The 17,724-nt window shown below is 44.8% G+C and overlaps 1 protein-coding gene across 1 annotated transcript in view; it reads right to left on the bottom strand.

Moving 5' to 3' along the window:
* Positions 1–747: 747 nt before the first annotated feature.
* Positions 748–17,724, bottom strand: part of LOC148502487 (uncharacterized) — a 141,644-nt gene continuing 124,667 nt past the window's right edge. Inside the window, exon 9 of the mRNA XM_088449782.1 lies at positions 748–1,825. Within this exon, the coding sequence (XP_088305908.1) occupies positions 1,461–1,825 (365 nt within the window). The 3' untranslated portion in view covers positions 748–1,460. The remainder of the gene's footprint in view (positions 1,826–17,724) is intronic.

Raw genomic sequence — 17,724 nt, 5'->3', positions numbered from 1 at the left:
ACAGTCACTTTCCTCCACCCTAATAAAGCTGGATACACACTGGGTGATATATCGGCCGTTCAAATGAGCATCCGATATGTTGCGACATTGTTCACAGATATATCGCATTGGCTGTGCAGCAGTGCAGATGGGAGATATATAAGCAGATATATCGGTGCATCTCTCTGTACGGGTGGACCACTGACCACTCATACACCTGCTGTAGGGACTGACATCGCAGCTGGGTAGGAAAATTCAAATGCCCTCCCATCTGGGGCATCAGGACGATATGTCTAGTGGCTGATCAGTAAGTGTGTATAGTTTATCTGATCGGCAGCTGTGTTGGCAGATCCGTTGGCACAATGTGTACCCAATTTGATGACTAAACTGGGAGGATGTGTACACATTACACAGACTGTACACACAATGTATTACATGGATTGTGCCAAACACAGAGCACACAGGTGTATCCCTCTGTAGGAGCAATAAGGAACCTCAGTGGTGCTGGTGTCTGATCTCCATTGTTTCCTCTTGGCACCAGCCATGCCTGTTATTACATCACACCCCCACCAGTAATGTCACACACATCCCCTTACTAGCGCCATCATAGACACTATATACATATAACAAGACTATAGCACACATCTATCCCTGAGTGATGACAGCCCATTAATGTAACAAACATAAAATATAAAGTGATACAAAAGGAAGAAGAATAACACTACAAGATATTACACTGCATTTATTACACTATCAGTACATATCATAGCGTCATCCTCTGTGCTCAGGAAAGGGAGCACGGTCTTCCTATAGACACACAAATATACACAGAGACTACACCCAGAGCGCCAGGGACACCCACATATAGGACAGTCCTTATTCCTCACACTTATGGTGTCGTGGTGATGGTGCCACTAACCGAAGAACAATTTGTGTTTGTCAGTCTCTTCATTTTTGGAAAACAAACCTATGACATCACACTGATCATTTATGACCTCACGTTGCTCTGGGCACCTGGCATCCTAGTTGTGTATCACAGGCTATTATTGCTGGCGCAGAGGAGGCTTATGGCAGGAACTTGTTTAACAGGTATATAGACCAAATGTCCCATTACAAGTCACTATGAATTTACCCCAAGTCCCTTAAGCACGGTCCATGTTCTTCTGCATTCTTTTATGTTGTTTTGGGGAATACAATTCCAAAGTGACTATACACACTAACGTGACATTGAGTGGATATTACCTTGTGAGATGGAAAGTAACAGGACCTAGACAATACAAAGTGATCAGTAGCACAAACCATGCCAGCTCAGCCCTTTATATAACAAAAATAAATGTGAGAAGAGGAGATTGAAGAACCCATCTTTGGAAAAAAATATTATGCACGAGATTCGCTCTTTAGATAAAATATTTCCCTCTCAAAGTTTCCCAATTAAATGTGTGTGAATATTATCCCACAAGATCTGACTTATGTAATTTCTCTCAATCAGAGCATGAAAATGGTTTCTCACCTCTATGAGTTTTCTGATGTGTAACAAGAGATGATTTCTGTGTAAAACATTTCCCACACTCAGAGCATGGAAATGGCTTCTCACCTGTGTGACTTCTCTGATGTGTAACAAGATGTGATTTCTCTGTGAAACATCTCCCACACTCAGGACATAGAAATGGTTTCTCACCGGTATGAATTCTATGATGTTTAACAAGATCTGATTTTAGTGTAAAACATCTCCCACACTCAGAGCATGGAAATGGTTTCTCACCTGTGTGACTTCGCTGATGTGTAACAAGATATGATTTCTGTGTAAAACATTTCTCACACTCAGAACATGAAAATGGCCTCTCACCTGTGTGAGTTCTCTCGTGTACATGAAGAGCCGATTTGTTTCTAAAACATTTGTCACACTCACAGCATGGAAATGGCTTCTCACCTGTGTGAGTTCTCTCATGTATAACAAGATGTGATTTCTGTGTAAAACATTTTCCACACTCAGGACATGAAAATGGCCTCTTACCTGTGTGAGTTCTCTCGTGTACATGAAGAGCCGATTTGTTTCTAAAACATTTGTCACACTCAGAACATGGAAATGGCTTCTCACCTGTGTGAGTTCTCTCATGTATAACAAGATGGGATTTGTTTCTAAAACCTTTCCCACACTCAGGACATGAAAATGGCTTCAAATGTATATTAGCTGGCTGATGGGCAATAAGCTTTGTTCTCTTTGTAGAACATGTGGCATCTATATTATTAGGAAATATATTATCTGCTCTAAGAGCTGTAATAGATGTACTGATATCTGAGTTATCAGGAGAACATGACACATCAGAAGGGTGAGATGATATATCTGTACTGTGGAGAACTTGAGAATCTCGTCTGATGTCATCTTTTATTGCAGAATCTGGAGATATAATTAGATGGTCCTGTGATATATTCCATCTGTTGCATCCATCTGTTGGGAATATAATAAATGTACAGTAATATGAATGTGTTAACAAAATAAGATAGAAAAATATTTTAAAACGTTCAAAGGTACAATTTGAAACTGACATTTTAAACTGTGCGATATAAATACATATACACACACCATATATATATATATATATATATATATATATATATATATATATTGTAAGGTACATATTTGTTTAAAAATATAAAGTGCATGTGCCGGAGGTGAATAAAATACTTCTGCCTCCAGATGTGCACTGTCCATGAGATGTAATGAAAGAGAAGCTGTAACTGTTAATGTTTACCACACTTGTGTAATAGTCACATTACCACGCCTGTCTAATAGTCACATTACCACACTTGTGTAATAGTCAAATTACCACGCCTGTGTAATAGTCACATTACCACACTTGTGTAATAGTCAAATTACCACGCCTGAGTAATAGTCACATTACCACGCCTGTGTAATAGTCACATTACCACGCCTGTGTAATAGTCACATTAAGGTTCTGCATTTTCTCTGCACATTTATAGAATTAGTTTTCTTTCTGGGTCTGCATGAGACTCACAGTATTGAAGAACTGGGCCCTGGATTTATTAGTGTTGTAGTAACAGTACTTAAGTGATTGCTAAATTGGGAAAATTGTATTGATAATATGTTGATTTTAATGTTGCATTATAGTGTGCTATTGTAGGTTAAGGCTTCATATCCTCTAAACAAATGCACTAATAAACTTAGTACATATAATATCTTGTGCTAATGAAAGTCCCTTTATGTTAGGACACACCCAGGTATCTACATAAACTCCTAGAGTCTAGCTAGAGAGGTCATCCCTTATAGCAACCACATTTCCCGTCAGTGATCGTGGTGAGCAAAAAAAATTAGTGGGTCCTTGGGACCCCTCTCTCTTTAAAAAATTGGGGTCCTATTCCCCTTTTTCTGGGTTCCATCCCATATTATGGTACAATGCTGGGAGAAGATAGCAGTTGGGGTAGAGGGGGTTAAGGGTAAGCAGTAGTTGGGGTAGAGCTGGAGATAGAGGCAAAGAGAAGTGGGGGGTAAGGGCAGGCAGTGCTGGGGACAGGGAGGAGGTAAGTGCAGACAGCAGTTGGGAAAGTGCTGGGGGCAAGGATGGAGCTAGGGGCAAACAGTGCTAGGGGTAGGGAGGTAAGGGTAGAAATCAGCTGGTGCAGCATTGGAGCAAGGAGGTGGTTAGGGGCAGACAGTACTGGAGACAGTGCTGTGTGGGTAGGGAGGAGGTAGATAGCAGCTAGGGCAGTACTGGGATGCAAGGATTACATTAGGGACAGGCAATAATGGGGGTACGGAGGGGCATGGGTGGATAGCAGCAGGGCAGGACTGGGGGGCAAGGATGAGGTTAGGAGTAGGGAAGGGGTAAGGGTAGATAGCTGGGGCAGTACTGGGGGGAGGGCGTATGGATAGATAGTAGCTGGGGCAAGAAGGTTCTTAGGGACAGGCAGTACTAGGGGTATGCTCTAAGGCACTGCAGGCACAGGGGACACACATCTACACATTCCTACCATACAGGATCACAGCCATAAGCCTAACCGTCTTTCCGGGCACAGATGCAAGGCAGGGGAGTGTAATCAGGCATGAGGTGTCACGGTGGTTCGCTGCCCATACACAAAGCCCACATCATTGAGCAGTGACAGAGAGCAGCGCTTACCTTTGCTGCGGAGGAGGGTGGCTGCACAGCACTGGGTGAGTCAGGTCAGTCACTGCAGCATAGGTACATGCTGCTGGCGCTGGCTACCGGGGTCAGCGGTCCCTGTAGAGGATGCAGCAGTACCACTGGATACTGACCTGAGCTGAAGGAAAGAGACCAGCAGATCGATGCGCTGCTCTGGTGGGCTCAGAGAAGGGGAGGAAGACACTGCAGGCTGCGATTGGCTGAAGAGACAAAGCCAGTGATTGGCTGGGGAAACAGGTAACGAGTGATTGGCTAGAGGTGCTGCTGCTTCTTCCTGGGAGTGGGCGGAGCCTGGCAGCCCTGGTGTCTGGCTGGTCGGAGCTGCCTGGAGATTGGGTGAGGGGCGGGGACTAGATGAGGAAACTCCGCCGGCGGCTATTGGTTGTGAAGATGCCGCCGGCGACAATTAGCTGCACACAGCGCGTCCTAGGGGACCCACTTAGTTTTAAAAGTTGGGTCCCCAACAGCCTGTAGCACGTAAAACTTTTATATAGCGCGTATTTTGCGATCCCTGTCCGTAGAGATTTATATTCTCACGGGTACTTGGATGTCCCCGGGTCTTACACTCAAGATAGTAAGAGTTAATGTTGGAAACCAGGTGGCAGCAGAGAGTAAGCTGAAGCGGGAAACAGGGTGCAATGAAACCGGAGCCAGGTGACTAGTACTGAAAACCAGGAAGCAGTAACTGAGACCAGGGTCAGCAAACATACAGAGAATGAACCAGGTACTAAGTTGGAAGGTCAGAAAATCAGGTCAGGAGGCAGGTCAGGAGCTAGGGACAGGGTGCAGGAATGTCTGGATGTTTAGGAACAAGCAGGAGGCACACAAAGGCAGGAACAGGTGCAGGAGAGTCAGGATTCCAGTAACAGGCAGGAGGTTTCAGGGAGCAGGTCAGCATCAATGGCATACAGGACACTATAACCGTCAGTGAGGTTATGTCCTCACTGCCTCTCACCTAAGCAGACACCGAATCAGCATGTCCGCTGGGACAAGCCCCATAATATGTGTAAACGCACTACAGCTGCCGGTCAGTAAAGAGAAACAGTAAGGCAACAGCCGGGACCAGAAGGCAGTGTAGCTGACGTGATGACATCATGGAGCGTCCCGGTAGCAACGACAGGAACAAGGCAGGGCTGTGTGATATACAGTACTGTGCAAAAGTTTTAAGCAGGTGTGGAAAAAAACCTGGAAAGTAAGAATGCTTTCAAAAATAGAAGTGTTAATAGTTTCTTATTTTTATCAGTCATCAAAATGCAAAGTGAATGAACAGAAAAGAAATCGAAATCAAATCGATATTTAGTGTGACCACCCTTTGCCTTCAAAACAGCATCAGTTCTTCTAGGTACACTTGCACAAAGTCAGGGATTATGTAGGATTATAGTCAGGTGAATGATTAACCAATCATACCAACAGGTGATAATGATCATCATTTTCATATGTAGGTTGAAACACAGTCATTAACTGAAAAAGAAACAGCTGTGTAGGAGGCTTAAAAGTGGGTGAGGAACAGCTTAACTCTGCTACCAAGGTGAAGTTGTGGAAGACAGTTTCATGTCACAGGTCATACATCATGGCAAGACTGAGCACAGCAACAAGACACTAGCATAAGCAAGGTCTCTTTCAGGCGAAGCAGGGGTACAATAGGGGATGATGACACCTGACGTATGAGATACACTAGAGAGTGTGAGGAGGAGACTGGTCAGATCTCTGGGCTGGTAACACACAGTGACATGATGTGAGGGGGAGAGCAGGAGTATAATAGGGGCTGATGGCTTCTGTTGTATGAGACACACCAGAGAGTGTGGGGAGGAGACTGGTCAGATCTCTGGGTTGGTAACACACAGTGACATGATGTGAGGGGGAGAGCAGGAGTATAATAGGGGCTGATGGCTCCTGATGTATGAGATACACCAGAGAGTGTGGGGAGGAGACTGGTCAGATATCTGGGCTGGTAACACACAGTGACATGACGTGAGGGGGAGAGCAGGAGTATAATAGGGGCTGATGGCTCCTGATGTATGAGACACACCAGAGAGTGTGGGGAGGAGACTGGTCAGATCTCTGGGCTGGTAATACACAGTGACATGACGTGAGGGGGAGAGCAGGAGTATAATAGGGGCGGATGGCTCCTGATGTATGAGATACACCAGAGAGTGTAGGGAGGAGACTGGTCAGATCTCTGGGCTGGTAACACACAGTGACATGATGTGAGGGGGAGAGCAGGAGTATAATAGGGGGTGATGGCTCCTCACTCCCCAACATGGCAGATAAATTTCTCTCATTAGTTTGTACTGTCAGAGGAGTGTGTAGGATAAGAGATTGTTGTTGTTACTGGACAAGGAGAATATGTGACTTTATTACTCACCTGTGCTGATATCTATAGGGATTTCCTTCTCCTTACACTGCTCATCACCTCTCACATACGTCTCTTCTCCCTCTGTATCTTCTGCCTTATTATCAGTCACATACGTCTCTTCTTCTCCCTCTATATCTTCTGCCATTATATCAGTCACATACGTCTCTTCTTCTCCCTCTATATCTTCTGCCATTATATCAGTCACATACGTCTCTTCTTCTCCCTCTGTATCTTCTGCCTTACTATCAGTCACATACGTCTCTTCTTCTCCCTCTACATCTTCTGCCATTATATCAGTCACATACGTCTCTTCTTCTCCCTCTATATCTTCTGCCATTATATCAGTCACATACGTCTCTTCTTCTCCCTCTGTATCTTCTGCCTTACTATCAGTCACATACGTCTCTTCTTCTCCCTCTATATCTACTGCCATTATATCAGTCACATACGTCTCTTTTTCTCCATCTGTATCTTCTCCCAGATCTTCAATCTAAATGACACATAAAATAATAACACCTGATTCCATGGAGAGTAAACATCACAAAATTAGTATATTAGACACACACAGATTGGGGATACCATAAATCCCAACTACCTGATGCTCCTGTGGGATTCTTCGATTCTCTTCTGTACAATCCTGTAAATAAAGAGGATGGGGACATCTCTCTGGGGTATTTCTGTTACTGGGTCCATCTGTAGGAGACACACAGTGACTGAGTAAATTGTATATGTGTGATTATCAGGTGATGTGTGTATATAGGGGGCCCCCATACCTGCCCTCCCCTATACAGTAAATAGTTTCCTCTCAGGGCCGTAACTAGAGTAGTGCGACCTGTGCCATGGCACAGGGCACCGCAGGGCAAGGGGCACTGTTTTGACCTGTCCATTTTCTGTTTATTATCATTCTCACTTGTAGCTTCCTCTTCTTTTATCCCCAGCAGCTCCTGGCCTCCCCTATCTCTTCCCTGGCCCTTACCCATGAGGCCATGGCCCTTTTTTGGGTGCATTTCTTATATCCCTATTTGAAAAATAATAGGGGGGGGGGGGGCGCCAAAGCTCTTTCTGGCACAGGGCACTAAAAAGTCTGGTTACGTCCTCTTACCCAGTGATGTGAGGGGCCGGTGATTCTCCATCATCACATCCTTGTACAGACCCCTGTATTCCTCTATATACTCTCCCTCCTGCGTGGAGACATAGACAGTGACATCCTGACACCTTATAGGAACCTGACACACACAATAATACAGTCATCACCCAGACACATCCCCTGGTGTTACTGTATAATGTTCCATTCCCAGCAGTCACCTCTCCAGTCATCACCCAGACACATCCCCTGGTGTTAATGTCCCATTCCCAGCAGTCACCTCTCCAGTCATCACCCAGACACATCCCCTGGTGTTATTGTATAATATCCTATTCCCAGCAGTCACCTCTCCAGTCAACGCCCAAACACGTCCCCTGGTGTTACTGTATAATGTCCAATTCCCAGTAGTCACCTCTCCAGTCATCACCCAGACACATCCCCTGGTGTTACTGTATAATACCCAATTCCCAGCAGTCACCTCTCCAGTCATCACCCAGACACATCCCCTGGTGTAACTGTATAATGTCCCATTCCCAGCAGTCACCTCTCCAGTCATCACCCAGACACATCCCCTGGTGTTACTGTATAATGTCCCATTCCCAGCAGTCACCTCACCAGTCATCACCCAGACACATCCCCTGGTATTACTGTATAATGTCTCATTCCCAGCAGTCACCTCTCCAGTCTGCAGCTGAATGATCTTGTTGTCGAGTTCCAGGATCTTCTGATCATTGTGTCTCTCATGTATCAGTGAGTGAGGTGGAGGCACCGTAATTTGGCTCTGGGCCGTGCTGAGTGCTCCTGACCCATGGCTGCTTGGTTTCTCATGCTCACCAGATATCTTCTTCACTACTGTGTAGTCCTGTGTATTGGGGGAGAGGAAGCACCAAGGTGCTCATTACCTAATCGCTGGAGGAGCAAACTTGGACACTGATCGCTAATTGCTCGCCATATTCTATTTCAAGGGAGTCCAGTTCCAAAGCAGTGATAAGTAATCTAACTGTGCCACTCCCATGTCATGTCCCTGTATTACTACTATAGATATGTGATATCACTGTGAGACTGCCAGATCCCCTCACCTCCCCAGTCATGCCCCTGTATTATTACTATAGATATAAGTGATGTCAGTGTGACATTCCCAGATTCCCTCTCACCTCCCCAGTCATGTCCCTGTATTAATACTATATAAATAAGTGATGTCACTGTGACACTCCTAGATCCCCTCACCAGCCAAAAGTCATGTCCTTATATTACTATACATATATATATATATATATAATTTATGTCACTGTTACAGTCACAGGCCCCCTCACCTCCCCAGTCATGTCATTTTATTATTACTATATATATAAGTGATGTTAATGTGACCCTCCCAGATCCCCTCCTCAGTCATGTTCCTGAACTATTACTGTAGATACAGTGACACTCCCAGATCCCCTCACATCCTCAGTCATATCCCTGTATTAATACTATATATATAAGTGATGTCACTGTGACCCTCCCAGATCCCCTCCTCAGTCATGTCCCTGAATTATTACTGTAGATAGTGACACTCCCAGATTCCCCTACCTTCCTCAGTCATATCCCTGTATTATTACTATAGATATAAGTGATGTCACTGTGACCCTCCCTGATCCCCTCCCCAGTCATGTCCCTGAATTATTACTGTAGATACAGTGACACTCCCAGATTCCCCTACCTTCCTCAGTCATATCCCTGTATTAATACTATCGATAGAATGAATGTCACTGGGACACTCCCAGACCCTCTCACCTCCCCAGTCAGCAGGTAGATGATCTCCAGGGTGAGATTTAGTATCCTCTCAGTCATGTAACTCCTGTCCGTGTCCATCCTCAATGATCAGTGACTCATACAGGACACGTCTCTCAATTGACTTCTAATTGAAGAGTCTCTGGTTTTTTAGGAGTCTATAAATAAAATAATTATAATAAATATTACAGAGTACATGTAACATATTCAATCAAGAAACACTGAGTAACCAATTAGCCCTCCTCTCTTTCCTGAGACATATCACACATCTGATAGGGATCATTAACAGGGCATGTTTTCCATATATCCTTGCTGGAGCACAGGTGCCCTTTTTCCCGATTGACATTCTAAACCGTCCACAGGTGGTGCTAATTATCTTACTGGTGATTCTGTGAGGATACCTGGAAAACATGCACTGTTATGGTTCTCTGAGGACTGGTGCTGGGAAACGTTAGTCCCGTACACACATAGTAGTGAGAGAAAGTGCGGAGCGCAGAGGGAACTCCAAACAGGTTGGCGATAATTATCTCACTGGTGATTTTGTGAGGAGACATGGAAAACATGCACTGTCATGGATCCCTGAGGACAATGACGGCACTGGGAAACGCTGGTCCCCTACACACAGGATAAAAGTGCGTGGAGCAGAGTGAGCTCCAAACAGGTTGGTGATAATTATCTCACTGGTGATTCCGTGAGACCTGGAAAACATGCACTGTTATGTTTCCCTGAAGACTGGTGCTGGGAAACGCTGGTCCCTACACACAGGGCAGTAAGAGAGAAAGGGAGCTCCAAACAGGTTGGTGATAATTAGAGAAATGAAAAGATAAGAAAGCCTCAAACAGGTGAGGAGTCAGCAGGGCCTATTACAGAGGACGTCTGTGCATCTTATACATCACCCGGAGTACACTATGGTGACTCTCTGTTTATTCTGTCACTTCCACACTAATAACCACCTACTGAGGGTACTGACCGCCAGCTACAGCTGATACGTTCTGCGTGGGGGGGTCTGAGTGCTCCGGACACCTCCCTTTTTCTGTAGTCTGTTACCCACCGAGCAGTGTCTGCTCCACCTGTATTATATTTAACACTGATATCTGATCCACCTGTATTATATGTAACACTAATAACCACCTACTGAGAGTACTGACCACCAGCTACAGCTGCTACATTCTGTAAAGGGGGTCTGAGTGCACTGGACACCTCCCTTTCTCTAGTTTGTTACCCACCGAGCAGTGTCTGCTCCACCTGTATTATATGTAACCCTAATGTCTGCTTCCCCTGTATTATATGTAACACTAATACCCACCTACTGAGGGTACTGACCGCCAGCTACAGCTGATACGTTCTGTATGGGGGAGTCTGAGTGCGCCGGACACCTCCCTTTGTCTAGTGTTACCCACCAAGCAGCGACTGCTCCAGCTATATTATATGTAACACCAGGGTCTGCTCCACCTGTATTATATGTAACACTAATAACCACCTACTGAGGGTACTGACCGCCAGCTCCAGCTGATACGTTCTATATGGGGGGTCTGAGTGCAGCAGGCACATCCCTTTATGGTCTGTTACCCACCAAGCAGCGACTGCTCCAGCTGTATTATAGTAACACCAGGGTCTGCTCCACCTCTATTATACAAACACTGGTGTCTGCTCCACCTGTATTATATCTAAAAATTGTATCTGATTAACCTGTATGATAATACAGCACCAGATTGCTCCACCTGTATTATATGTAACACTAGGGTCTGATCCACCTGTATTATATGTAACACAGGGTCTGATCCACCTGAACTTTATGTAACACTGATATCTGATCTACCTGTATTATGTAAAAAAAGGAAAGAAAAAGCACTGTCTCTTTGTTGGCGCACAAGGAGAAAAGTAGATTAAAATATAACTTTTAATTTTAAATATCTAAAATAATCTAGCCTTACTAGTGAAATATTCCATAGAAATAAAAATCATGAAACCAACACATAAATGTATATAATTCTGATATTTATTGGTCAATATTAAACAATAACGTAATAAGTAATGTGTTTGTCTCTATGTCCTTGTTCTATTATTAATTGAATTATAGGAATTTCTTTTATTGATAATTCATTCTCAAATGGATTGTGCCTATTGCAAACCCACAGTTGTGGATAAGTGGTAATGTTGTCGGATATCTCAAATTAACGATGCCTTCATGTGACTTATATGTTTGGCCAGTCTCGTACTACCATTGGTTATGTAAAATAGGTGATTGAGACTGTCAACCAACAACTATTACCACTGTAGTAATAATAGCGCCCTCTATGGGGAAAAGTACTTCTTCAGTTTGGGATTATGCCACATGGGAACATGTATCCATATCTTATTTCAAAGTTTAGACTTTCCCTCTTTATAAGGCTACATATTGTTACTCAATCATATAAATTACTACCAGGCAATTCAATGTTACCCCTTAGTAATCGGTATTATTCATACCATGTACACGTATGATTCATTCATCACATTGCATAAAAACCTTAGTAATTCAGTACTGATGTTGTAGCTCCCCCTGTAGGGTTATGGAGTTTTCACATATGCAAACGATTATGCATTTGCTTATAGCTACATCATCATGTGCATATATAATATATTGATTACAGTGCCCTCTATGGGAGAGCGGAAAAATTATATTAATTCAGTATTGATGACATAGCTCCCCCTATAGGGTTATAAGGTTTTCCACATATGTGAGATGCAAGCAAGTATTACTTATGTTTATAGTGCGAATCACACACTACTCAAGTATGGGGAGTTTTATTGCCTCATGCCTTTATCTCCACATCATGTAGGTTTGTCAATCTCTCAATATATTGGTTGAGGATACAAAAAAATCTCCCTATTAATTTTATCACGGCATAGACATGACACGCGGCAACAGCCGCAAGCGCCAAAGATCCGTATTTGTTCAATATAATATAATTTCCCCTATGGGGTTGTGGGATTTACATATATGTAGTAGACTGTGCATTTACTCATAGCTGCATTATCTTGTGCATATGTAATTTATTAATCACAGCGCCGTCCATGGGAAAGCAAAAAAACTTTATCGATTCAGTACTAACTGTTATAGCGCTCCCTATAGGGTTATAGGATTTTTCACATATGTAAAATGCAATCAGATATTCCTTATATTCACAGTGTAAATCACACAGTGCACAAACTGTGGGGAGTTTTATTGCCCTATACCATTATTTCCACATCATGTGAGTTTGCCATTCTCTCAGCACAATAGTTAAAAATACAAATCAAAAAAAGAAAAATCCTATGTGGAAAACCTTATAACCCTATAGGGGGAGCTATGTCATCAATACTGAATTAATATAATTTTTCCGCTCTCCCATAGAGGGCACTGTAATCAATAAATTATATATGCACATGATGATGTAGCTATAAGCAAATGCATAATCGTTTGCATATGTGAAAACTCCATAACCCTACAGGGGGAGCTACAACATCAGTACTGAATTACTAAGGTTTTTATGCAATGTGATGAATGAATCATACGTGTACATGGTATGAATAATACCGATTACTAAGGGGTAACGTTGAATTGCCTGGTAGTAATTTATATGATTGAGTAACAGTATGTAGCCTTATAAAGAGGGAAAGTCTAAACTTTGAAATAAGATATGGATACATGTTCCCATGTGGCATAATCCCAAACTGAAGAAGTACTTTTCCCCATAGAGGGCGCTATTATTACTACAGTGGTAATAGTTGTTGGTTGACAGTCTCAATCACCTATTTTACATAACCAATGGTAGTACGAGACTGGCCAAACATATAAGTCACATGAAGGCATCGTTAATTTGAGATATCCGACAACATTACCACTTATCCACAACTGTGGGTTTGCAATAGGCACAATCCATTTGAGAATGAATTATCAATAAAAGAAATTCCTATAATTCAATTAATAATAGAACAAGGACATAGAGACAAACACATTACTTATTACGTTATTGTTTAATATTGACCAATAAATATCAGAATTATATACATTTATGTGTTGGTTTCATGATTTTTATTTCTACGGAATATTTCACTAGTAAGGCTAGATTATTTTAGATATTTAAAATTAAAAGTTATATTTTAATCTACTTTTCTCCTTGTGCGCCAACAAAGAGACAGTGCTTTTTCTTTCCTTTTTTTGTGTATTGCTTATTACTGTCTGTGGCAGCACCCCCATGGGATAATCATACATTAGTGAGTTATCAACAAGTTGGGGCTTTCATATTTATAATTATTTTCAAATTAAACCTTGTGCAGAGGTACTTTCCAAGTTCCCTATTCCTAATTTATAACTACCTGTATTATGTGTAACACCATGGTTTGCTTCACCTCTATTACATGTAACACCAAGGTCTGCTCCACCTGTATTACATGAAACACAAGGGTCTGCTGCAGCTGTATGATATGTAACACCAGGGTATACTCCAGCTGCATTATATTTAACACCAGGGTCTGCGCCACCAGTATTCCATGTAGACACCAATCGTGCTGAGTGTGGTGTGATGCAAAGGGTTCGTTACCGGTCTGGTTTATCCCTTAGTTCTTGTCAGTACTCAGGCGTTACTTATTAGAGGCAACAAAAGTGTTTTACCAAGGAAATATATATACACAATGCAGGAGTTATTGGCAGTAGATAACAATATGAGTAGTATCCAGTTAACAACAATGGATGTAATTCGGCAATTAAAGATGCAATTGATTACACACACACTTTAAGCAGTAACTTTACAACGGGATCCGTAATTTTTATTAAAACGGGAACGCTGGAACCTTGGATCGGGTTTTACCCTTCATCAGGCTGTTGATAAAATGGTTAATACATATATGCTAACTACAATGCTACATTAGCAATAAAAGAGAAAACAATCACTCCTCGTTTGTTTGTGCACAATATAATAGTAAATGGTTACCACTGCATGCAAGGGTTGATCTACAGTTTATCCAATGTTTGTAATACTGTTTGCAAACGTTACCCGGGTTTAATGTTGAATTGGCTGTTGAAAAGTTTCTAGCACTACTTCAATCTGAACTGACACTTGTGAGGACCAAGTGACAAAGTTAAGGTCTCCTGTCTTTTACCTGTCCTTAAGAAACTTCCTGGCAGACGCTGTTGAAATTAGCGGCTGTAAACTCCTAAAGCAGAGGCGTCTTTAGAGAGGAGGCCCGTGTGCATCCCCAGACACGGGCCTCCTTCTCTCACTCCGGTGGCCGGGAGCCGACTGACGAGCCTGGCCGGCCACCGCAGAATCAATAGACTCTGGGCACTAGAGTATGCCCAGGGTCTATTGGGCATGCGCAGATCGCTGGGGAAATGGCACGGCTGCCATTTTCCCGACGATCTCCTCACAGCACATGCACAAAATGCCGGAGAAATGGCCGCAACGGCCATTTTCCGGCGTTTGAACTGCGGTGGGAAACCCAACGCGGGACTTCGGAGAAGTAATACAAAGTATGGGTCCAGGGTGTGCGGTGCGGACCCCCCCTGGACCTGGGGGCCCGTGTGCACCACATACCCTGCACCCATTATAGATACGCCCCTGTCCTAAAGCGATATCACATTCTCCTCTAAGGTCACTGCAACAAGATTTATTCCTGACTCCCTATGTGTCCGGGCTAATTTGAGTAGTTACAGCTTTCACGGGCTAACAGTACTTTTACTGCTTTCTATCCCTACAGCTGCATTAGGGGGATGTGCAGCTGATTCGGAACATGTAAGGACTTATGAGGGTCTGTGTTTGACAACTATACTGCTTTGTAACCCGTCAGAGATTAGTCACTCACTAAAACTGTCGGCTGAAGTGTAGGGCGGATGTGCAGCTCTGTGATAGTAACTTTATTACAGACCTGATGCTTGCTCCAGTTCTCCTGAATCAGGTATCTGGCTCTGAAGTAGTCACTGCTCTGCTTACCGTCATTCACTTTCCTCAGTGATCTTGTATGGAAGGACATCGGAAGCCCACCATCAGGGCTGGGTCTAGGGGTGTTCCGCCCGTGGGCCGAAGTTGCCCGCGGGTGGTCAAATCAGGAGGTTGGGGACCCCCACCGCCGTAGCTGTGCGGCGGTGCCGGACCCCGGAGTCTGAATGGATGCTGCGTGCGGCATCCATTCAGTGACGGGAGAGGGCTGGGGGAAGCCCAGCTAGTGATGCTCTCCCCAGCCTGATGTTATTTGGAAGCATGCCTTGCGGGCACGTCTCCAAATAACGTCACTTAGGGGCATGGCCTATGGTAATGAGGCCACGCCCCCAATTTCAGTCACGCGCAGCCTGCCAGCCTGGCACAGGGTGCTCAGACCCCTGGAGCCGGCCCTGCCCACCATCGTATGATGGCAGTAATTCCACCATTGAATATTTTGATGCATCAAAAGAATTCAATGGTAAAAACAATTCATATGAATAGTAAAGGGGCGGAGTTTGGGGAGGGGCTAGGACACAAAGCAACAAAAAAAAAAAAACCAGCTGAGCCAGGCAGGCAGAGCTGACTGAGGGCCTGATTCAGACCCGGTCGCAAGCGCAGTGCGCTCGCAACCGGGTTGATGGTGGGCCAGTGCGCATGCACGAGACCCGTATAGCGACAGGCAATCCGTCGCTCCGGGTCTCGCAACAAAGGGGGCGAGCTGTCAATGGTGGGTGACAGCTCGCCCCCTTTGGTGGGCGGGCCGGGGGAGTGGCTGCCCAAACTGAGGCGTTCCCATGTGAACGCCTCCGTTTGGGGCGGCCCCACTGACATCACTCGTTATGTCAGTGGGAGAGATTTTGGCTCTGTTAGAGCCGAAATCTCTCTGGGGCTTGCGGCAATGAGACCCTACCACAAGGGTCTCGTCGCAAGCCTGATGGTCAAGACCATCGCATCCATCTTCCTGGCCGCTCGCTATAGCTGTGGGTGGTCACCCACAGCTATGCGAGCGGCCAGGAGGCCGTTCTAAAATAAAAATAGCCTGGCCCTGATTCAGAGCGAGCGCTCTGTCAGAGCGTCCGGCTCTGAATCAGGGCCTGAGTACGAGGAGAATGAGAAACCCTATCACTGCCACGCTGCTGTGGGCACTTAGTCTAAAAACATGTATTAAATATACTTAAAACACAAAGAAAAGGAACCTTACAGCACCAGCAGAGAAATCACTCTCCATCTCTACAGGTGTTAAGGGGCCTATCCATTAGCAGATAAAAGGAACGATAGATCGATGCGCACTCCTGCGGCCGATGAATCGCATCTATTATCTCTCCAACATGTTGGTCAATTATCGCATATGGCTGTACGATATTTATTAGCAATATCGTGCAATTTATTTGCAGTAAACAACGAAAAATATTAGCAGCAGCTACAGAGCGCTGCAGAGAAAAAAAACGCTCCCTGAATTATGTCATGCGATATCGTTCGTTTGCCAAAATCTGTCATGTACATGACAGATATCGTTCAGTGCAGCCACCGGAGTTTTCAAGGGATATCTTGTCTTTCATCGCTCAGAAATATCTGCTAATGGATAGGCCCCTTAAACGTTGTTATCTGTCACTGTGTGTCTGTGACTGCTGCTGCAGGGCTGCACACTGATTGGCTCTCTGAGACAGTGAGAGCCAATCAGAGCTAGTAGAGAGGGGGAGGGACAGAGGGCCAGGTCTGAGGCAGCGAGAGCCTACAACGCTCCCAGCAGCATGAACCAGGAAGATTACCAGAGGCAGAGACACAGCAGCCAGGGGAGGAAGAGCTTTTAGGAATTAAAGAAAAGAAGCCACCGTCGAATGTAAACATCGGAATGCTGCCATTGAATGGTAAAAACACAAACATCGGAAGAAAAACATCGACCATCGATGTCCTTTCCTCAGCAGCTCAGCTTGCCTCTTCTTCTCCCGCCCACTGGGGGAAGGTTCGTGCCTCAGGCTGCCGCCCAAGAAGAGGAGGAGGGACTGTGCTCGGTCACACTCAGCTCCCAGCTCTGTGTTCCTACTACAGCCGGACCTCTGAGTCACAGCTGCCGCTCCCCGGTCACCTCAGCAGCGCATTATGTAACCAGCCCGCTCACCTGCTCCGTCTCCTCATACAGCGCGCCAACCGCTGGGGGGAGGGGCTATTTATCTCCTCTGCCTCCTCCCTGCGCGCGCCAGCTCCTTTTCCCGCCGGCCCCACGCGCTGCAGCCTGACTGGCTGGAAGGTTCTAGTCACCGCCCGCCCCTCAGTGCTCTGATTCCCCCTTAGGCAGCCCTGGAGTGGGGCTATGGGGTGAGGGTCCTGTCCTCACTAGAAAAGTCATTGGAGGCATAGGCACACTATTGCCCCTGCCCTGGGGTATAACACATTCATTGTGCATCACCAGAAACAAACACTTGTTTATATACA

This window comes from Taudactylus pleione, unplaced genomic scaffold (genome assembly GCF_031769625.1).
Source record: "Taudactylus pleione unplaced genomic scaffold, aTauple2 ptg000495l, whole genome shotgun sequence".
Lineage (NCBI taxonomy): Eukaryota > Metazoa > Chordata > Amphibia > Anura > Myobatrachidae > Taudactylus > Taudactylus pleione.
The sequence above is the reverse complement of the archived record's forward strand: the minus strand, read 5'-3'. Positions and strand labels throughout refer to the sequence as shown.